The sequence below is a fragment of the Diospyros lotus genome, chromosome 4 (genome assembly GCF_014633365.1).
Source record: "Diospyros lotus cultivar Yz01 chromosome 4, ASM1463336v1, whole genome shotgun sequence".
In the NCBI taxonomy this organism is placed as follows: domain Eukaryota; kingdom Viridiplantae; phylum Streptophyta; class Magnoliopsida; order Ericales; family Ebenaceae; genus Diospyros; species Diospyros lotus.
This window is the reverse complement of record NC_068341.1, coordinates 43218357-43237685: the sequence shown is the minus strand read 5'-3', so window position 1 is coordinate 43237685 and position 19329 is coordinate 43218357. Positions and strand designations below refer to the sequence as shown.

At 36.5% G+C, this 19329-nt stretch overlaps 3 protein-coding genes across 10 annotated transcripts in view; 1 reads left to right on the top strand and 2 right to left on the bottom strand.

Annotated features, from left to right (window-relative positions):
- Positions 1-26: 26 nt before the first annotated feature.
- On the bottom strand, positions 27-5036 carry LOC127799889 (very-long-chain (3R)-3-hydroxyacyl-CoA dehydratase PASTICCINO 2A). The gene is made up of 9 exons (XM_052334135.1): positions 4822-5036; positions 4615-4726; positions 3781-3799; positions 3573-3661; positions 3438-3491; positions 1701-1771; positions 1512-1593; positions 419-515; positions 27-309 (listed from the first exon to the last, which is right to left on the bottom strand). Exons 1-9 carry the CDS (start codon positions 4890-4892, stop codon positions 239-241), a joined length of 666 nt encoding a protein of 221 aa, XP_052190095.1. The 5' UTR covers positions 4893-5036; the 3' UTR covers positions 27-238.
- A 1055-nt stretch (positions 5037-6091) lies between these two features.
- Positions 6092-12733, top strand: LOC127799888 (O-fucosyltransferase 39-like). Of its 5 annotated transcripts, none has more exons than XM_052334130.1 (10): positions 6092-6299; positions 7000-7062; positions 7162-7243; positions 7375-7448; positions 7581-7669; positions 7797-8000; positions 10034-10304; positions 10981-11208; positions 11329-11526; positions 12036-12733. In XM_052334130.1, exons 1-10 carry the CDS (start codon positions 6171-6173, stop codon positions 12243-12245), a joined length of 1548 nt encoding a protein of 515 aa, XP_052190090.1. In that variant the 5' UTR covers positions 6092-6170; the 3' UTR covers positions 12246-12733. The 5 variants fall into 5 exon arrangements, with proteins under 5 accessions (XP_052190090.1, XP_052190091.1, XP_052190094.1 ...); XM_052334131.1 differs by having other exon boundaries at positions 6094-6299; positions 7378-7448; XM_052334134.1 differs by having other exon boundaries at positions 6151-6299; positions 7000-7022; positions 7378-7448.
- Positions 12734-13602: 869 nt separating this feature from the next.
- LOC127799887 (mechanosensitive ion channel protein 2, chloroplastic-like) overlaps positions 13603-19329 on the bottom strand; it is a 30923-nt gene continuing 25196 nt past the window's right edge. For all 4 annotated transcript variants that reach the window (XM_052334126.1, XM_052334129.1, XM_052334127.1 and 1 more), the window contains exons 8-14: positions 19056-19116; positions 18408-18557; positions 18156-18266; positions 17741-17908; positions 17511-17624; positions 15474-15530; positions 13603-14845 (exon numbers count right to left, since the gene is read on the bottom strand). In XM_052334126.1, the coding sequence (XP_052190086.1) occupies positions 13850-14845; positions 15474-15530; positions 17511-17624; positions 17741-17908; positions 18156-18266; positions 18408-18557; positions 19056-19116 (1657 nt within the window). In that variant the 3' untranslated portion in view covers positions 13603-13849. The remainder of the gene's footprint in view (positions 14846-15473; positions 15531-17510; positions 17625-17740; positions 17909-18155; positions 18267-18407; positions 18558-19055; positions 19117-19329) is intronic.

The following is a 19329-nucleotide window of genomic DNA, read 5'->3' as shown; positions in this document are numbered from 1 at the left end:
TAGTTCCTTCTTGGGGATAACAAATAGAGAGACAAGCAAACTTTATATTAGTTCTCATGAACATTCCCCCTGGAATTGTTGAGATACAAACATGTTTATACAAAATAAACAAAGCTACTGCCAATTACCTTATGCTAAGAAACATAAATAAGAAGAACCAGAGATGTTTAAATGGTAATCTGCTACAAAAACAAAATAACACAACCATGAGTTTGGTTTGTAAACTTGTGCACCCATTCTACTCCCTTTTTGACTTCGAGATAGATTTCTTCCTTTGGCTAAGCATGTACATGTACATGTGAGGGCCGCCTGCAGTAGGAAGAACAAAAGGTTGATTAAAAATCAAGTTTCAAGCCAGATTAAAACATAGTATTGCAAGCTAGCTAGATGAATGAAATAATATAGGACTAAAACATGCCAGGGACGTAGGTTCCAAGGACAAGAAACGCAGCGTAGAAGTAATCAAAAGAGAAGTTCCACTTGTTGGGCATTCGTACACAATATTTCCCAGATTCCTGCAGGCATCACCATTTATCAGTGTATATACACTTCAAATATCTTCTTTCAGTCAGGTTAGTACTTTGTTTTTTTGTTCAGTCTAATAGATTAGATGTCGACAAACTAACATTGATAAAAAAAAGAAGAAAATGTACAAGATGAAGACGATATGAGAGGTGGGGACAGAAATTTCATACAATGGGAATCAGACAAGATGGATTGGCTGAGCATGACGCAAAATAAGTTGATCCATAATACTGAAATCTATTTAGATGATAGTATATCGCTGCTACTGCTGCACTGGGGCACTTGGATTATGATTGTGGTGAAGGTTCAGTCAAGAGATCAAAGAGCACATTGGAGGCAATGGAGAATCCAGTGGCAAAGGAGCAAGAAGCCCCATGCAAAAGATTGGCAGAGTCGTCTTGAAGCTCATGCAATTTATGAGCTCACAGTCTGAGGCAACCTAGTGTGGATGTGGTTTTCCTAGTGTAGGGGACATAGAAGGGAAAACACATCACAGGCAGGGGAGACTGATGGGAATTGGATTGCAAAGCAGCCTCATGTTAAAGAGTGGAAGAGGAATCTCAAAGCTTATTGGTCTGAAATGAGTGATGAGAAGAGAAGTACAGCATTTTACCTATAGGAGGTTGCATGGGCGAAACTAACATCCAGGAAACATTATGTTGAAGGCAAAAAAAGACTGGGATTTTTCGAAGGTCTAGGAAATAAAGAGAAATATCTCTCCTTGGAACTGACTGAAAAAAGCTAGATCATTAGAGTGAAGAGTGACAGTGTGCCTATGTCTCTAAGTGACATTGGCCCAAGGATTTACATTGTGCAGTAGGTGATACGGTGAATCCAAGCGTGCTCAAGGATGGCCAGCATGTGCAAGTAAATCCAAGGCCGGCAAGGGGCAGAAAAGCTTCAGTATAGTGATTGCATGCAAACTAGATATCTCATAAAAATAAAACACAGCAAACACCTACATTATGCATATTTGAGTTTATTACCTTCATGTAAGGACTAGCCAGATAAATTAGACCAACTTCACTGGTAATGCCAGTTGGATACAGCAACAAAAATGTGCTATACCTGCATTAGAAAACCTCAATACATTTTCCTCAAAAACTAAGCAAAAGGTGGAAAAACCTAGATACCACTACTAAAATCTGATGGCTGTCAAAATTGCATGTTAGTACCTGAGCCACATTAGCAGGGAGGGGGCAGACCCAAAAACTTCCTTTAAGCCAAAGAAAGAATACCGAATAATCTAAACGACAAACAATGACATAATTAGTTTTGTATGGTGCTCTTGGTACCAAACATGTCAAAATGAAAAAGTTGGGGACAAATATTTAGAAGGAAACAACTCTGAACTCTTGATCATGCATTACTAATAAAATTTTCACACTTGTAATAGTTCTATTATTGTTAATTTTTTGGCATGTAGATCATCGCATACATATATACTTTTCTCTTTTGCACCTGGAGTAAGTATGATTTATAAGAGCTTACACCTACAGCTGCCACTAAACCAATGTCCAACATGCATGTAGCTCTAATGTTTATCAAAAAATGAAGTTCTTGTTTCAACGACTATAGTTCACAAAGTTTCCAGGTTGAGAAATTGGGTGAAAAAGTTAGACACTAATAGATTTCATAGTGGTTTAATACTTGCAAAATAAATAAGAAGTGTGAACAATTCATGCTTGATTTTACAAAAAAATTCAGATAAATTTCTGAAAGTCTCATTAGAAAGCATAAGAATATCAACAAATAGCAGGGACTATCTGAAACAAACTATTAGGCCCAGTTAAATTCTTCAAAACTATTGTGATTGGATGATTTTCTATATCAACATAAAAGTCTGGAGTTAAAAAACATAGAGTTTGAATTATCACCTCTCACCTGATTAGAATTCCAAACGGCTGTCAGCTGCCATGCTTTACAGAAGAAGGCAGTACATTGAAGGTGAAAATGAGATTCAGTTAATGAGTTGATAGCATGAGCCATCATAGTGCTTCCAGATATGGTGGGCATTAGTATTATCAAAAGTAAGGTGGGATTGAAGGTGCCGCTGGTAATGTTAATTTGGATGCAATGGTAGCAGTAGAAGTAGCAGTAGTTGAGTCAAGAGAATGTTTGTAAATGCCCTAGGACCAATACAGTGTGTGAATTCCCTGTGGGTTGAGTAATCCCTTCTATTTACAGCCAGTCCCAAGAATGGATAAAGGAGGGTGGCTGTGTTAGGTAGCCAACAGCTAGCATAAGACTCGTTAGATCAAACATCATGAATGAGGAACAGCAGCAGAGTGCTGGCGTGTTGGAAGTGCTAGAAGATATAGAGATCAAGGTAGAGATAATAAAATTCAGATTGCTGAAATATGATGAATTCTAATTCTCAAGAGTTTCCATGACTATGACTAATTGGCATCCCCCCCCCCCCCCCCCCCCCCCCAGTTGGGCATCCCCACCTACTGGGATTAAGACTTGTGATTGTTGTTTTTTTCACATCAAGGGCCATCAAAGTAGCGGTGCCCCATGCCCACTTTTTTCTGTACCCTTGTAAGCAAAATGCCCTAGGATTAAATATGTATACTTTCTACTTACACCATATGAGAAACGTATCACCCCTAAAAAATGTAAGATTGAAATCACTACACATGATCCACCAAACATGTCACCTACTTCATATAAAGATGAATATACGAACAGAATATTAAAACTTCATGAGCAAATAATATATTTTCATGACAACCACACATGAAAAAGGATGTCTTTCTTTTTTCTCCAACATAAGCATTTAGGGACTTCAAAAGTTAATTCAAACATATGAGGCAAGGTAAGGCAAATACAGAAGGAACCAGTCCTCAAAACAAAAACTTCTACATGCATGTTATGGATTGTAATTGAAGTAGCAAGAGTGCAATCCAAACCTCCGTGATAGACCAGCTTATAACCAGAGAGCTAACCAACATGTGTCCCCGAACCTGTTACATACAACTTCATTTGTCAATCACTTTATTATCAAATGAAGATAAAGGAAATGCAGAGTACCGCTTCTATCTAACCTCAGGAAAGCTCCATAAGATACCCCAAGCTACATACAACCTTGAACCTATCTGTGGCAGTGTCGCTGTGATCGGAGATCTTACCAATCCTTTTGAAGAGGACCAAAAAAAAAAAAAAAAAAAAAAGCAAGGAAAAATTGTTCATTTGGTTCAAAGCCAAGTATCCTCTCCCATGAAACCATTGCTCATCAACAGAAGCATTCCTCACCTACTAGGCCATGAAGTATCTGTTTCACAATTGCATTAAACAATCAAAAAACTGAAAATTCAAGGAACTGATGCTGGGTTTACCAACAGAACATATATTCTCAATCTGCTTAATTAACTGAAGAAAAAAATACTGATGATTTATATGAATCTTTTCACTGTAGAGGGATAGTAGAACTCCCTATGCTTCCGATGATTTCTTTATGACTCCATAAAAGTAAATTTAAACAAATAAAAATAGAATAAATTTCATTTTAGATCTTATTTTTATTGTCATTAGTGCTTGAATAGTGAGGGCAAGCCTCGGTAGAATGGTAAGGTTGTTTCTTTGTCATAAAAGATCCACAGGTTTGAATTGTGAAAACAGCCTCCATGCGAAAAGGCAAGGGAAAAGCTGGATGCAAATACGACACTTACAGGGGGTCACGCACTGGAGACACCCTTTGATTAATGCTTGAATGGTCACATAATATTTAAGGGCAAAAGAGCCTCTAGTGAGAGTTGTTGGACTAGACCTAACAAAGAGTGGGGGGAAGGTCTAGCCAATGCGCAGCCGCAATCAATAAACCACCACCAATTGCAGAGAAAATTTCCTGTTGCCCGACGTGGGCAAATTGAGAGGGAGGCGTGGGCCCCATAAGGGGTGGGACCACCCCCCCCTTCTCTCTGCAAGCCTGCGTCGTATGTGCCCTGCCAATTGCAGTTCAATTTGGTGCAAAACAAAACCTCAAATCTAAGTGTCTAGTTAAAGGAGCCCCACATTATAATAAAATTTTGGGTGGAAGCAAAAGGAGCCCCACATTAGTGTCTTGTTAATCGAGTTTGGGGGATGGACCTCGAGAAAGGCGGCGGACTGAGCGAGAAGCAGGGGCCTTTCAACGGCGTCGTAGACGTGCTCGTGGCCCGACGATTTCAGAGTTTTCAGAGCAAGATACAGAACTTGGAACCTGCGATCCAAATCAACACACAAATACATATATATATATATGTGAATGAATTGAGATGAGATCAGAAGAAGAGAAACCAGCGAGAGTGGACTTACCAACCCGCAAAGACGACCCAGTTATAGAGGGCGAGGTACGTGCGTCTCAGAACTGACCCAAAACCCGCCATCGCCTGCGAGACCCGAATGAAGAAGGAATTCAAAGCAGTTCCTCTCTTTCTGCTGGAATGGAGCGAGAAAGAGATTGAGGAAATGGGTATTTAAGAGCACAAAGGAGAGTGGAGAAGGAAGGGGACACAATTAATCGACGTAGGTGAGCGATCAACCAACCACCTCTATTATCTCTGTGATCTGCTACATCTAATACGGGTAAAATTAATAAATACACATTCAACAATTATTTACTTGCTAAACTTTAAATTGTAATTATTTACTAAATTTTATTTAACGTCAATCATCCATCATTCATTACAATTCTATCAGATATTACAAACAAAAAATGTTAATGAAATTTGACATTACTAAGGAAATTCGATGACAAAAGTAAATTTAATATATACTTAATAAATTTTAAAAATATAATTATTTATTCATTAAACTTTGTTTAACGTCAATCATCCATCACTTCATTACATATCATTTCATTACATTACCATTTGATCTTAAAACACCTATTACATTATCATCTGATCTTAAAATATATTAAAAGATTTTTGTATATATTTGAGATTACTTACTTCTCAAATTAAAAGTCAAAAACTAAATTAATAATTTAAATTAAAAAAATTGAAGTTTTTGCTCTTGATCTCATTATTGAATACATTTTTTGTGAATTTTGTTGTTCGTAATGGAGGTAAAAAAATTTAAACAAACATTTTTTAAGCTTTTGATTTGTATCAGTAGTTTTTTAATTTGAATCATTAGTTTAGTTTTTGACTTTTAATTTGAGAAATAAGTGATCTCAAAAACATATAAAAATCTTTTAATATATTTCAAGATCAGACGGTGATGTAACAAGATGATAAATGGTTGACGTTGAAAAAAATTTAATAAATAAGTAATTATACTTTTAAAGTTCAGTAATTATATGTTAAATTTATTTTTGTCAAGTCAGATTTCGTTAATTACGTCAAATTCTATTAATATTTTTCATTTGTAATATTTAATGAAGTTACAACAAGTAATAAATGATTGACGTTGATTAAAATTTACTGAGAAGTTAGTTCTAATTTAAAATTCAACGACTAAATAATTACGTTCTGTTTATTAATTTTACCCCCACCTTCCCCCTCCAACGAGAGTAATTATAGCCTTATCGGCTGGGCCTGGGCCAGGTGCAACGTCGTCGTTTTACAATTTCGAAGGTTGCCCAAATTCGCTAATCTTCGTGGAACGGACTGTGATCTACAATCGTTCCAAATTCTCAAGCGAGCCGCATCCACCGCCATATGAAGTCGAATCAGCGCAATCACGGCGGACTAGGAGTTGTTGCCGCCGGCGTTCTAGTGCTGCTTCTCCCCATTATCTCTCCTGGCCTTTTCGATCCTCTCAGCCGATCCTCGCCTTCTCTTTTCTCTGTATGTACATCCATTTACATGCGGAAATATCCTTCTCTGGGGTTTCCTTTGTTTAATTCTTCAGTGGTTAGGGTTCTACGGTTCAATTCGTTCGTAGGTCTTAGTGCAATTTCATTGAATTAAGGAAAAATAAAGGTGTACGATTTCGGTGCGTTCTAGGATGACTCTCTGACAATGGCAATAATCAGAGAAAGGAATAAAAGAAAGAAAATGAAATGGCAGGTTAGTTGCACCAGTGAGGACTCATTGGAATCTAATTGTCTAACAGGCGGAGGATTTTCTAAATATTGATTTCGTAGAATTGTTTATAATTGTGCTATAATTCATAAGAAACTAGGATGAAATTTGTGTATAATTAAATCATCAAGAAAAGAAGTAAATTGTTAAGTTATATGGAAATTATGGATTTCGTGATTTGTTTCAGCTGGCTAGCGGCTAGGATCTGTGTATTCCATACTTTTTGTGCATATACATGGACATGGGTGACTTAACTTCATTAATATTTACCCTTCTTTCTGAATCTCTGATGAAATGCACACTCTGTCAAGAGTCCTACCATTTTCTGAGATCTCTATATATTTAGTGCAGTAACTTTGTTCCAACTTCAACAATGAGGTGATCTCTATCATGGAGTTGATTTTACTATATTATGTTCTTCAATAATTTCTAAATACCACTTAATCGAATTTGCACTGTCCAGGAATGGAATGCTCCAAAACCCAGGTACTTACATCTCCTCAGGAGTGCTTTACAACGTGAAAATGTAATTTCAGTTCCTAAGCTGCTTATGCATGTTTTTCTAATAAAATCATTGTTTTCATCAAGTAGAAGCTTCTACTGACTTTTGTTTTCACTCATCTAGTTAACTTGGCAACAATCCGATTTCTGGACTCCTTTGGTTGATCAAGGATGGAGGCCATGTGTAGATTCCGCAAGTGATCCATGTGAGTTATACAACATAGAATGGAATGAAAAATGTCTCAAGTGATGATTGATCAGAATCATCTTTGTACCCATGGCCTAGTCTTTTTATTTTTGCATGTTATTCTCTGATAGATTGATCTTGATTTGCAAGCAGCCTTGCCAAACAAATCAAAGGGATATATCCAGGTTTTTCTTGATGGAGGACTGAACCAACAGAGAATGGGGGTAGGCAGGCATACGAAGATGTATATAAACTGTTCAGCGTTGCTATCAGCAATGTTTTATTCATCTACAGTTACCTGTTTTGAGAAAATCAATTATTATCTTTTGTTTGAAGTTCTCTTTTCATGGCCACAGATCTGTGATGCAGTTGCTGTTGCTAAAATTCTGAATGCAACTCTCATTATACCACATCTTGAAGTAAATCCCGTGTGGCAAGATTCAAGGTCTTTTCACTGAATTCATGTGTTTTTTTTTTTTTTTTACCATTTTTTGATTTTATCTTTCGAAATCTGTATGCTGTAAAGAATTTGTGAACAGAAAGCCCTTTTCCTGTTCTTTTGTTTTCTGCAGCTCATTCACGGATATCTTTGATGTGGATCACTTTATTGATGTGTTGAAGGATGACATTCCTATAGTTAAGGAGCTACCTCATGAATTCTCTTGGAGCACAAGGGAGTATTATGGTACAGGAATTCGACATACTCGAGTCAAAACTGCACCAGTTCATGCTTCAGCTAACTGGTACTTAGAAAAGGTCATGCCCATTCTGGAAAGGTTTGACATGTCTGTTCCTTTTTGTTTTTTTGGACATTGACTTGCTCATCAAAGTTTAGACCTTGAATATTTTGTTTTGCAGTATCCAGTCCAATAATTTTGAATGGGTTGCTTATTGCAAAACTTATTGAAGAAGTGACATGGGCTATTAGTTATCTAAGTCTTGCCATGGGGCTCTTTTTGCATATTGAGATTGATTGTTTGATGAAAACTAGAAAAATAGTTTCTTAGACATTTGTAAGAATCTAGAATTGAATGCACTATATATGTAAGAAAAGAATTGCTATACACGATTCTGTAGCAACAAGCAAAAATATATGATGAGTTTTATGAGTCCCAATTACATTTTTCTTGTTTTGATATTGGATATTCTTGAGACAATTTCAGAAGAAAAAAATTGATTATTTACACAGTCCAAAGCCATTTGAGAATTTTTTGCCTTTTTATATATCCCATACTATAGGTGGACCATGTAAGTTTGTGTAAATCTCAGCAAAAAAGGTATGATTCTGATGGTGTCTTAAAGTTATTTGTTGGATTTCATGTAGCAAAAAGAATCTGTATTTGTTGATTTTATGCTTTATGATAGTGCATGAATGAATTAATTGTGCTTGTTCTACAGCATGAACATGTATAGCAATACTGAAAAAAATAAATAAATAAAAAGGAAAGAAAATGAATGCTTCTAGCAATGGCTTATAATGGGTTAAATGTATATTGAGTTCCTTGGAAAGAGCAAAAGGGGAGTGCAGTCCTGCTAGAGTCAATACTCTTTTGACTAGTATATATTTTAGGTGTTATAATAGATCTACATTATATGCCCTATGCAAACTTCTATACAACAACAACAACAACAACAACCACAAGCCTCAGTGCCTGTTTGACATTGTTGTGAAATTTCTACTAACGTGAGAATCACTTTTGTGAAAAATATTTTTGTCAAAAGCACAACCCAAGAGGAAATGTATTGGCTCTTGTCAGCAATATGATGCCATGATAAAAAAAGTTCCCCTTCCATGTTGCCTTTAATCTTTTCTTCCCCAGGAGGCATGAATATAGATGTTTCCATGCATAATTTAAAGAGGCACAAAGGTTAGAGTTTAGCCTGTTGTTATGTAGATGTTCTAGTAAAACTTGAGTGCTAATACAAGATGCCACTAACTTTCTCATATGTGGTGGTTTGCTTGGGATATAAATTGTTTGTCCCATTTGATTCAGGAGCATATTCTTTATTTATAATTGTTTTTATTTCATTTTTATTTGTTTAGTTCTGGTTAATAGTTAAGTTATTAGGCTTTGGAAACTTTTTTTTTTATTACATTATCTTTAATAAGTAGTCATGTGACTAGCATGTGACTAGCATGTGACCTGTATTATAAATGGTTAGCTAAAATTAGAGGGATTCGTTTATGATCAACAGCTAGGATCTGTTTGCTCTAACCCCACCATAAATAGCCTTTTAAGATACTTTGTGGGCAACCGTTTTACTAATTCAACTTTTGAGGTTTACTTAAACCTTAATTTTCAGATCTTCATTCCAGATTTGATCTGATGCTGTTGTAGCCCAATTTTATACTCGTTTGTGCTGATTCTTCCTTGACTGTGTCACCATTTCTAAAAGTACAAGGTCTTGAGATAATCAGTGATCTAGCATGGCATCAAAGCTCTATTTCTAGGAGGTGCTAGGATCAAGTTTCATATCATATTTGTTGTGCTGCACTCTGTTTTGAATGTATTAGTGCACTTCATGTGACTGGACCTACTTGTGAAAAAGGGTTGAATTTGAAGGGAGAAGGTTAGCTTTTAGTATCTTCTTGGGCCTATATTCTAGCAGTTTTGACCATTTGGAAAAATTTTGTTAAGCTTTTTCCTTAATATAATCTCCAAGATTAATATAAATATTTGTGTTTATATTTACTTTTTAAATAACGATTGTCTTAACTTTATTAGTTGATGCCTCAAGGTTATTTGAACTTTTTACCTTCATTTCTCTGTACCCAAATTGCAACTTTAACACGTTGGAAATGGTCCAGTTATGGGATTGCCGCAATCGCACCATTTTCCCACCGTCTAGAATTTGACAACTTGCCAGCAAACATCCAGCGCTTACGTTGTAAAGTGAACTTTAAAGCATTAATCTTTGTTCCTCACATTAGAGCTCTTGGAGATGCTCTAGTCAGTCAGCTTCGGTCTTCAACCAGGCAAAATGAAGCACTGGGTACCAATTACCTAAGAGAGGTCACAGATTCAAAAGACAAACAAGGAGGAGGGAAAATTGTTGTTTTACATCTTCGTTTTGATAAGGTATGGCCTGGCTCTTATTAGTATGGAGGTTGAGTATCTAATTTAGTAATCTTGGTCCTTGGTGGAGAAGAGTGAATTAACATTGATATTGTTTTCAATATGCTTTGGCAATTATACTTTCAAGACAACAGATGGAGCCCTGGTCTATTGCAAAATATGGAACTCTCTTTTGTCCACCTCATGAATTGTCTGTGTTGTCCATCCAGCATCTATATGCACTTGATCTTTTTTCTAATTGGCGGGCTTGCAATTTTGGAGTGCTTAAGAATAAATGGGTTAAAACATTATTAAGTTCATATGAATAGTTTATTAGGTTGTTCAATTTCATGCTTTGCCATCTTTTTTATCTGACATTTAAGGTTCCGTATCCTCTCTAGCTGGTAGACCCCTCCCACCTCCTCCTTTTCCCCTTCCCTTTATTGGAGTATGACTATGAGGGCAGGTTTAGCTTTCTATATCATCCCTCCAATAATGTGTGTATTTTGCCACTGTTGTTCTGATATATATATATTTATATATATTGAGAGAGAGAGAGAGAGAGATTCTGCATCACACATTATATTATTCATTTATAAATTATAACTTCATGCAACCACTGCTTGGTACTACCTGATATATATGAATTTAGGCTGTAAAACCTTTTTCTTCATGAAATCTGAACCTGGTTGTGATGCAGGATATGGCTTCCCATTCTGCTTGTGATTTTGGAGGTGGTAAATCTGAAAAATTAGCTCTTGCTAAGTACAGACAAGTCATTTGGCAGGGGAGAGTCCTAAATTCTCAGTACACTGATGAAGAGCTGAGGAATCAGGGGCGCTGTCCACTGACTCCTGAAGAAATTGGATTGCTGCTAGCAGCTCTGGGATTTGACAGTAATACTCGTTTATATCTTGCCTCCCACAAGGTTTATATATTACTCATAACTCGTCTCCAAAAAGTCCAACCCAATTACTTGGTGTTGGCGTTTCTAATTTTTATTAGTGTCTTCTTATCTGAATTCCATTGTCAATGGACATGTTTCCAGGTGTATGGTGGAGAGGCTAGGATTTCAACACTAAAAAAATTGTTTCCACTAATGGAAGACAAGAGAAGCCTTGCCTCTGCAGAGAAAATGGCCAAAATTCAGGGAAAGGCTTCGCTATTAGCTGCAGTTGATTACTATGTTAGCATATATAGTGACATATTCATTTCTGCATCTCCTGGAAATATGCACAATGCACTGGTAAGCTCTTGTCTTTTACTTAAAGAATACTCCTACTTGGTTTAATTCTTGTGGATCTATGTGATCATAAACGTTTTGATGCAATAAAAGGTTTCCAAACATGTCATCTTACTTATGGATTGAATTTTGGAAGTGAACGCCCATGCAACGATTCATTTCATTATAACATCCTTTGGAGTGACGAATTGAATGCACACAATTGTGGCAGTATGCAGCGCAATTGGCACAACTGTTTGGAGGTTGTTTTGTTGCCTTCTGTTTCTTAGGGTAGTAGGGGGTACCTTACTTAATTGCGTGGAATGCTATAACAAAAATACCTTTTTCTGTTTGCCGTGCATTAGAGAGACTTGGAAATAACAGGCAAGTACATTTGTATCGAAATTGGCATATGCCACTTGATATTGTTTCTGTAGTTGTTTCAAGATTTGCGTGAATGTAAGTTAGGGGAATTATTTAAAAAATATTTAGATGTCAGAATAAGTTCTAATGCCAGATTTTGAATTTGGCAGGTTGGACACCGAACTTACCTAAATTTGAAGACAATTCGGCCTAACATGCCATTGTTGGGCCAGCTCTTCCTGAATAAAAGCATGACTTGGCCTGAGTTTCTAGATGCAGTGGTGGAAGGACACAAAAAGAGACAAGGGCAGATCAGGATAAGGAAGCTGAACCAGTCAATATATACATATCCTGCGCCTGATTGCATGTGCCATTCTTAAAATGTTTATCTTCGACAAATTTGAGCCTGCCGGGAGTAAGCGTATGTCTTTCGATCTCCACCTGCAACTACTGCTTTTTGTGTTACCTGAATAAGAACAATCCCGAACAATAACCTACGCGCGTATGGTTAGAACAGACAAAAAAGGGGGGAATAGTTCACTGAGGGTTTCATCATATACATATAGCGCCGGGCTCCTCAAATTGTTGTGGACTTTGGGATATGATTGAAGAACAGCATTTCTTGACAGGCATGTTGTGTAATATATCAAAGACACATGATTGCTTATTCCAGCACTGCTTGTCAAAAAGACTGCAATTTGTAGCACTGGATTTATACGGGGAACTCTGAGGATTGTGCTCTGTAAAATGTATCCTTTTGATAGCCTTTGGAAAATTGTTACAGAATTGTTGCATTAGGATGCTCTAGATGGGTCAAAACTATTCCCTGAGAGCTTCTGAACAAATGCCAAAATGGTAGCCTGTGGAAGAACCCATGAATCACGACCTCTGAAATATCAACAAGTTACAAGGCTGGCCAGACTCTTGGAAACGGATTTGAAGCTTAAATGCACAAACATGCAGGAGCAATAGCAGCTAAACTTGAGGTTAGGAGCAATAACAGGTCGATGTTTAACTCGATAAAATGTCGTTCGAATTTATTCATTAAGGTAAACGAGTCGAGTTTGAGCTTAATTTTAAAATTTGATTTATAAACGAGTCAGAGCTTAAATTTAGTAAAGTTTGGCTAAAAGCCTAAAACTGGCGTATATGTTCAATTAGAAGCTCGTGAATCCTAATAAGATTGATTACAAACTCATACTTGATTGAAAGTTTGTGAGTGGCTTGTAAGCAATCTCGTTTATAAATATATTATTTAATATAAAATGACCAAACTTTAATTTTTTATAATAATATAATTACATTGAATATTTAAAATTATTATATATATTAATTTAATTATTTAACATAATATAATATATAATAAAATAAAATAACAAATTAAATTTAAACAAAATAACAAATTATTGCTGATGAGCCTGAGTTTGAGCTCATGTCAAACTTGAGCCTAAGCAGATGCTCAAGCTGTGTCACTCAACTTGTTAACCACTTTTAAACGAGCTAAGCTCAAAACTAAAAATTAGTTCGTGAGTCAAGTCTAAATAAATCTTAGCTTAATTCCGTTCAATTGCAATCCTAGAGTAATAGCTTGTAAGTACTTGAAATATATTGAACTAGATTACTTATCCAAATTGGTTTCACGGAAGGAAAAGATGAAGCAAATTCCATGTTGTGTTAGGCCAACCAAAAGGGTGTTTGTGTTTTCCAGTGAATCAATTTCTAACCGGTACAATCCAATGTATCAAGAACTCAAGAAGGCACTTTCTGTATACTGCAGCAATGGCAGAAAAAATAGAAGCATTTACAGGTGAGCTCTGACAAGAATTATGAAAGTTCATAGAGAGGAAAGGAATCCTATCTCGGAATAACGAAAATTTATAGAGAAGACACAATGAAGTTTATACTGCATTTTAGAGTCAGCGCAGCCTTGCAACTAGATAGATACAAACTCATACTGCACAAAAGTCAAAGGCTTGGACTAGGATTACCCCTGCTGCTGATCCCTCTGCTCCACAGAAGTTGTGCTAGGAGCATTAGGAAGCTTACCATCTTTCTTATCTTTTTCAGTTGCAGGAGATCCATTCCTCTTTCGGCATGTGGCCAATTCCTTCACCTCTGCTTCATCTGGAGAGGGAGCCAACTCGTCCTCTATAGGAAGGGTTCTTTTTGAGCCCTCCAAAGCAACACCAAGAAGAATATTCTCTTCCAAGGGAGGTTTTGGCAAAGGTGGCTGTGTTTGACTCTCAATTTCTTGTTTTGGTTGCAAGATGGACTGACGAGCACCTGGTTTCTCAGCACCAGTATCAAATGGAGGAGCAGAAGGACTATCAACTGGACTGTTCGGCCGAGCAATGCCCAGACCTGTTTTCTTAGGATGCTTGTTATCAGAGATTTTTTGGTTAGAAGTTGAGCCAAAGGATTTGGAGTCAGAGCTTGACACCTCAGCAAACTCAGAAGCAATCTTAGTGGGAGGCCTTGTTGTTGATTTTGTTATTACTTTATCAACAATCTTATGATCAGATGCAGATGTCACTGCACTATTTTCCCCTTTGGTATCAGAGTTTGACATTTCTCCAGCCTTCAAATCTATTTTTGTATCAGATGCTGGCACATCCCTTGTGGTGGAATCAGAAGATGGTCTCTCTTTCGCTTTAGAGTCTGAAACTAGTGTCGTTCCACCCTTAGCATGTGCTTTGCCATCAGCTGTGGGTCGCGCTGCTGCTTTATTGTCTTGCTCTCCAGTTGAGCGCATTGGCCGGGTTTGGGTTTTTGTCCTGTCTTCTCCATTGATTTTGTATGGGGGTTCAATCAGTAGCAAAGGGCGGCTAGATGCTGCTCCACCACGAGTGAATATAGAGTCTGAGAATGGTATGTTTTCCAAATCAGAGTCTTCATATATTTTCTGAACTGTACGAATAGGGGTGGCAAGCCGAGCACGGTGATGGCTGATGACTCTCAGGAGATCCATCAATATACCTTCCTGTTTTCCACAAAACTAAAGTAATCAGCACTGAGGTACTCCTTACACAGTATTGAATTCAAATAGGATGCATCTCATAAAGGACCACTGAAATAATATACACTGCTTTTTTAAGGGAAAAGATGGAGCCAGAGAAATAACAGAACCAAATATCAAGCCTTTCCCATTATGTGGGTTCATGTTGTTTGATTTGCGGAGTTTTGCACTGGCTGTTGGCTACGTAACACAGGACTCCTCTTTTATCTGGGGTCGGGAGCAGCTGTAAATAGGAATTCACAGGCGAAAAGATGGACCTAGAGCCTAGCCAAAAAAAAAAGATGGAGCTAGAGAAATACTACAACCAAATGAGTGGAACCAAACAGGATTACTACAGCTAGCCACAAAACTGGGAAATGCATCCAAGTCCAGAGAACATGATTAGAGACTCCCATCCAGAAATTCAACTACTCAAAGCATTCAGACCCCCTACGCTCAAATTTCATGTGAGAAATCCCTACCTATCCCACAAAATAGAATGATATACTGGGAGTATAAAAGAAATAAGCAGAGAGTTTGGGTGGCAGTTGAAGAGTGCTCTTTCAAAGATGGCAGATTCAAAATGGAAGTGCTGGAGAAAACATTCTCTTACCTTGACACACAGGTATTCTTCAAGATGAGAAGTCTTCACGAAGCAGGAGACCAAGATCTGAAGGACAAAATAAGAGATAAACCATTATAGTTGGAAGCATGGAACAACAGAATCCATAGAAGCATGTTTTACTCTTCTTTGTCTTTATGATAATCACGAATGTTACTCAGATCCTAAGGCAAAGGTTCACATATCATAGATTTCTTCTTTCTTAAGCTCATAAAATATGTTATTTCTATATTAAAAATGTATTAAATCATTAATGCTATTTTTTTATTTCTTCTCATAATATGTTATTTCTACATTAAAAATGTGAAGTCATGCTTGGCTTGTAGTAATGAACAATTCACCTAGCTTATTATTATTATTTTGGTTGAAAGAAGTCTTTCCCAGATAGCTTTTCTTAAATAAGTGTAAGCTACCTAAGAGCTAATCCATTAGAAACTCTTAACAAGATAAAGCCCGATTGCCAATTCTTGATGTAATCCTATGGTGGTTATCATATTACACTTCTTGTCTGCAAGTCATTAATTCACAAGCATGCCCCTCGGCATGAAAGGAAGCAAGAATAAAGAAAAAAAAAATAAGGGAGCACCTTCAAACTTGAAAAGAAAGATCCAGTCAGTTAGAAAAGATTTGAATACCTAATGCAACAAATTGAACAACATAATAACTAATATTGAGTTTACGGAAGTTACATAAACTTGCAGAACCAATTGTTAACAACTCAAGATCCTTCTGATTGAACTTGCAAAATCAATCCTCAGCTTCTCCCCCAAAAATTGCAGGTACACAATTTCAGTAAAGTACATATATATCATACAAAAATCCACAAATCATCTCTGGATCCAGGGGCAGATCTAGAAATTTATGTAGGGGGAGGCTGAATTTTTTTTTTTGAGATGTAGAACTGTACATCACAGATTTTTGGGTGGGCTGTAATTTTTTGGGGGGGACTAATTTATTATTAAAATTTAATTTTTTATATTAAAAATTAATTTTTTAATATAAAAATTTAATTTTAATTGTGGGCTGCTCTGGGCTTCAGCCCACGTGTAGATCCGCCACTATCTAGATCTACACGTGTTTAATCAAACTATAGATAATGTAATTCTCACCTTGGTATTTGAGTTTGAACTTCCATTATTATCATCATTAATTGCAACTAATCCTAACCAAGTTAGTGGCATGACATTCATAATGTCAATTGACTTCGGAGACAACAAAAATACATGCAAAAGAACAATGCAACAAAATATTACATCGGATGCCCTTCCTAACACAACCCTCTAGCAAAGGAATGGTAAGATAAAGTCCCAACACTATCTTCGTAAGAAAAAGTTAAATGAGATGGTGGTGCATGAAAATAATTGATATGGTTGTATTTTATCACATAGCTGATCTTGTGAAACCAACCTCTACAACATGGAAAGTTGGAAACACAACTTTGAGTTTGAACTAAAATCTTATTTTTAATATCTACATCCAGTACCTGTTTCAAATTTACATCTTTTCCTTTATTAACATCACAATCTAAAGGTTGCACCTTTTCCAGCAAAAACAGGAGGCAACTCTCACATTATCAACTAAAGAATTCATACCCTTTGAAGAAAAAATTACATTGTAATATGGTGATTCAAAAAATATAAGAAGTAACAGTTATTGAATTCTTTACCACCATCTGATCTAAAAGCTTAAGCTTGTAAAAATGGGTAACTTCATAATTATTTTTACTCTTGTAATACTAATTACATTGGGGCCCCTCAAATGTGACCAAACTTCAGTGCATGATAAGGCTGAATATAGGCAACTATTTAAATATTGGGGTAGCAGTAAGGTTTGAACTTAGCTGGTTTTTGATACCATTTTGGATTCTTAACCACCATCCATCTAAAAGCTTAACCCTACAGAGAGAAGATAACTTTATTTTTTATATTATTATTTTTACTCTCACAACAGCCATTACATTTTAATGACAACTTTAAAGATATAACTAACAATTCGTCAGAAGATATGATAGCAACCAGTAAGACTAACCAAAAGGGCCTGATTTTCAGGATTAATATTGTCCAAAAATACTCTTCTGTGCAATTTCTTGTGCTCTACTTGAGGATTCTTTGCTAAAACTTTGCGCATATCAGCAACAATGTTCTGCAAGAAGTAAGCAATACCAAATCAACTATGACAGAATAAGATCCAGAATTAGCTCGTCTGGTATGAATGGAATCATAATTTATTGACAAATGATAATCCAGAATAGCCCCTACATTAATCTTGTTGACGTCCAAGTGACTAATAGCCAGATGGGTTTTAATACGCCAATGAGTTTTTTGAGTGATATTTCTCACAACATTAACTGTGAATTTATGGTTTGGTATGTGAACTGCTTCCCGATCTTCACCTCTTATAATGGTTGGTGACCACCAACCCACATGCTGCATCCACGTACAAACAAGGAAACAAAATCAAGGCAAACAGAGGAAGTCTCCTGGTACATATTTGAACTTTCAACTTTCCAACATGATGAACAAAGGACAGACAAATTTTCACTGATGCAAATTTAACTTTTGTATAAAAAAACCCCAAAAAAATCTAAATACCAGAACATGCACGTATATATTATTTCTCCTACTAAAAAATTCTTCCCCTATGTCTGGGGGGTGAAAATAATTCAATACCAACCTCTACAGTGCCAGAAACTTCATAACCTTCAATCTTTGTTTGAATCCATTCATTCACCACAAAAGGCCGGGTTGCATGAATCATAACACTTGAGAGGAAATTTGTAAATATCTGAATATATTCCATGTCAAAATCAAGCTTTAATTGTTTGAAAATAATCTACAGAGGTACCCAAAAAGCATGCAGGCATTGGACATAACATGTATATTAATAACAATTGCTCGTTTAATATAACACTAAACTCAACTACACCTCACGACCAGCAAGTGTCAGCAGTACAGTCCCAAGACCTCCAGCAGTAAGCCATCTCTGGGTAGAGAAACCTAGTAGCTCCATGAACAATGAAACAGCAGCAACCCACACTGCAGTGTATACAGCTTTGCCAGCAAATTGAAAGCCCATCTACCAAGAAGCAAGAAACCTTTTATTCAAAGATGGACACGGTATGGTAGATAGCAGTATCTTTCCAATAATTAAAGTTATCTAGGAAAGCCATATGGTTCATTCCTTCAACTTGGGAATGCTTATGCAGAAAATTGGAAGAGAGAGAGAGAGAAATAAATAATGACACCTATGGTCAAGTATGAGTTAACAAAACAGCAAGACCAAATAAAAGATGCTCAGAAGCCAATATTAGTAGCCTATAAGTTAGAATGGGAAAAGGCTCTCTCAAGTAGCATATCTATTTAAAGCAGCTAATAAACACTGAATCCAGTTGGCACCTGCACCAATCAACAATGGCAATTGGTTTTTCAAGAATCATGAAAGATCTGAAGTCAGAAAGGAGCTCAACTGACTCAATGCAAGGGAAATTCTGTTGAATTTCCACCAGAGTACACAATGTACAGATAATATACAAGAAAATATCACGTTTCAGAATATCAAAGAATTGCTACATACATTTCTTGGATCAGTTGAGTTATTTGTCTCCATTAAGAATTTTTGCGCCTGTTGAATTACACTGCAAAGGACATAGAAGTTCAGTTATCACGGAGCTGTTCCAAGCAACGGACCGTAGGTACTATAACTTCAACATGAACCACATTCTTTCTTTGTTTCTTTTTGTTTTGTTTTGTTGCTTTAATTTATTTATTCATCTTGATAAGTAAACAAATATATACACCAAAATCCCTCATGATGGCTGCGAACCCGATACAAAAGGAAAGAGGCACCC

What these genes read in the sequence shown, in the direction of transcription:
- LOC127799889 (XM_052334135.1), bottom strand. Translation starts at nt 4,892, where the DNA reads ATGGCGGGTTTTGGGTCAGTTCTGAGACGCACGTACCTCGCCCTCTAT. An exon ending in TGGGTCGTCTTTGCGGGTTG is followed by an intron (nt 4,727 to 4,821) that starts GTAAGTCCACTC and finishes TTTGGATCGCAG; the next exon opens with GTTCCAAGTTCTGTATCTTG. An exon ending in TCTTATGGAGCTTTCCTGAG is followed by an intron (nt 3,492 to 3,572) that starts GTTAGATAGAAG and finishes TGTATGTAACAG; the next exon opens with GTTCGGGGACACATGTTGGT.
- LOC127799888 (XM_052334130.1), top strand. Translation starts at nt 6,171, where the DNA reads ATGAAGTCGAATCAGCGCAATCACGGCGGACTAGGAGTTGTTGCCGCC. An exon ending in CCCGTGTGGCAAGATTCAAG is followed by an intron (nt 7,670 to 7,796) that starts GTCTTTTCACTG and finishes TGTTTTCTGCAG; the next exon opens with CTCATTCACGGATATCTTTG. An exon ending in TATATCTTGCCTCCCACAAG is followed by an intron (nt 11,209 to 11,328) that starts GTTTATATATTA and finishes ACATGTTTCCAG; the next exon opens with GTGTATGGTGGAGAGGCTAG.